The sequence below is a fragment of the Magnolia sinica genome, chromosome 15 (genome assembly GCF_029962835.1).
Source record: "Magnolia sinica isolate HGM2019 chromosome 15, MsV1, whole genome shotgun sequence".
Classification (NCBI taxonomy): domain Eukaryota; kingdom Viridiplantae; phylum Streptophyta; class Magnoliopsida; order Magnoliales; family Magnoliaceae; genus Magnolia; species Magnolia sinica.
The window spans coordinates 67,234,924-67,236,947 of record NC_080587.1 but is presented as its reverse complement, the minus strand read 5'-3'; the positions used below and the strand labels follow the sequence as shown (position 1 = coordinate 67,236,947).

General features: G+C 36.8%; 1 protein-coding gene across 2 annotated transcripts; it reads right to left on the bottom strand.

Annotated features, from left to right (window-relative positions):
- Positions 1–642: 642 nt before the first annotated feature.
- On the bottom strand, positions 643–1,714 carry LOC131227279 (callose synthase 12-like). Of its 2 annotated transcripts, none has more exons than XM_058223052.1 (3): positions 1,596–1,714; positions 1,264–1,484; positions 643–883 (listed from the first exon to the last, which is right to left on the bottom strand). In XM_058223052.1, exons 1-3 carry the CDS (start codon positions 1,683–1,685, stop codon positions 778–780), a joined length of 417 nt encoding a protein of 138 aa, XP_058079035.1. In that variant the 5' UTR covers positions 1,686–1,714; the 3' UTR covers positions 643–777. The 2 variants fall into 2 exon arrangements, 1 of the variants encoding a protein (XP_058079035.1); XR_009162154.1 differs by having other exon boundaries at positions 651–883; positions 1,181–1,484.
- Between the last annotated feature and the right edge of the window lie 310 nt (positions 1,715–2,024).

The window sequence follows — 2,024 nt, the reverse complement described above, 5'->3', positions numbered from 1 at the left end:
TGTTTGAGGATCTTTCTGACCATTCTTTGTTTTCTTGTTGTCAAAATCCTGATTTTGTTCTTCAACTTGTTGGTCATCTGGACTCTCCCTAACTAGTTTTCCAAGTATTAATGCAATAGTCATTAGTCTTTCCAAGCCCCATTGCATCTGCTAAAATCGACATTGAAAAACATATAGTCAGATGGCAATAGCAGCAAAAGATCACCAAACAAAACCAACTTTTTCCTATACCATTGTACATTGTCTAAAGGCTCTTTGAATTATACGTAAAATGATGAAAGAAACCAATGTTGTGCCAATGCTCTCTTTGGGCAGGTCTTCTCACATACAGTGATGTAGATGCTCATGTTGTTATCTGACACTAATCATAAATGTGAGGGTTTCCATGACTCACCATCCCAACATGAATTCGATAGCTCTTTGAGCAACAGTATCATCAAAAAAATCTGGGTCCAGATCCAATTAAATCAGATCAGATATATTCATCAAAAAATCAGGTTCAATATTTCAGGTATACAGAGATTTGTTACAATGAAGCACTGGAGTCAAATATCTTCAACTGTGCATTTTTCTTTGTTCTATGGAACATATTGTACAATAAAATTTATGACCCCCATATACCCCATACTACATTGTGCAGCCCAAATCCCTATATAGACTCTACAGATGCCAACCCAAAGTAAATGGAACAGCTGACATTACACAAATAGGCCTGCTGCACAGTGCAAATCAATGATCAGCAAATGCTTCAGTGTGGAGCACAAAAATAAAACATGTTTAAAGACTTGCTAGGAACACACTTGAGTTTGAGACATAAAATTCAGACAGTGGGAGATTAGCCAGGAAGATAACCGATCCAGTGAATTGGTTGTTCTGTAAGTGACTGTTGTAGAAAAGTGCCAAGTGCGAACAGCCTACATTTTCAGTGGAGACAAGGCCACAGAAAGAATGTTCAGTTTATGATTAGTGGAGTATTTTCCATCAACAATAGAAACATCATATTTTATTACAGTTACATGCAAAATTAGGACAGCATAAATAGGATTCCTATAGTGAACTAGGATAGTTCTCCTTTCTTAAAAAAGAAAAATAAAAGGAAAAAAAAAAAATCGGTCCTAGGATAGAGAAAAATCAGAGCAATCCAGAGAATGAAAATCAGCCACATTGAAGTTTTAAGTACCCATTTGGCCAGCAACACCAAGGAGCATCTCTGCTTGAAAAAACTGTCATAAAGCCGTGTGTTTGAAGTAACCACATCATCACCTGGTGAATCTCAGCAATATGATGACCACCAGTGTCGTGAGGCAGATGACGAACAATTTAACTGCCCGGTAGTAAATGTGCTCCTTCGTAGAGTACTTGTCATGAGCATGCATGATTACCAGATAAATAGCAACAACCACAACCACATAGATCCAAGACAACAAATAGACGGCAATACTGGTGCTTTTATTGGCAATGCCAAGCTGGTATACAATCCCATACTGGAAGAAAAAGAAGCTAAGATCTAGAATTATCTCCAAATCAAATGATTCAAGTTTACAAAGAGTAGATTATGCATTTTTACAGAAACAGAGAAGTAATTGAGCATGAACCTGTATCATGTCAGCTGGACCATAAGTTTCTGTCCGTATAATTACAAGACGGTCTAACAGGCCAACATGTATGCCATGTGGACTGCTCATATCAGTTCCCCTACATCATATGCATTGAAGAAAAATGACATGGGATAATATTTAGCAAATGGCTAATTATCATCTTCTAACAATACACTTTTTCAATGGATCTCCTAGCAATATATTTCAAGCTCCTAAACTGGTAACGTGCTGACATCACTGTAGCTAGGAAGAAAGATGATTTGTGAACATAAGGGAGGCAAGTTTCTTGCCTCATTCTGCAAGTAGAGAACCATGGCAAGAAATAGTCATATTAAACTTCACATAGTGATACTACTATTTTAAGGTAAAAGGAAATGACACAAGTTATGTTAACTTCACATAATGATACTACTATTTTTATGGGTT

Coding starts and splice junctions, on each gene's coding strand:
- LOC131227279 (XM_058223052.1), bottom strand. CDS start 1,685: ATGAGCAGTCCACATGGCATACATGTTGGCCTGTTAGACCGTCTTGTA. Junction 1,485..1,595: donor GTCCAGCTGACATGATACAG/GTTCATGCTCAA, acceptor TTTTTCTTCCAG/TATGGGATTGTATACCAGCT. Junction 884..1,263: donor ATATTGCTGAGATTCACCAG/GTGATGATGTGG, acceptor TTTCTACAACAG/TCACTTACAGAACAACCAAT.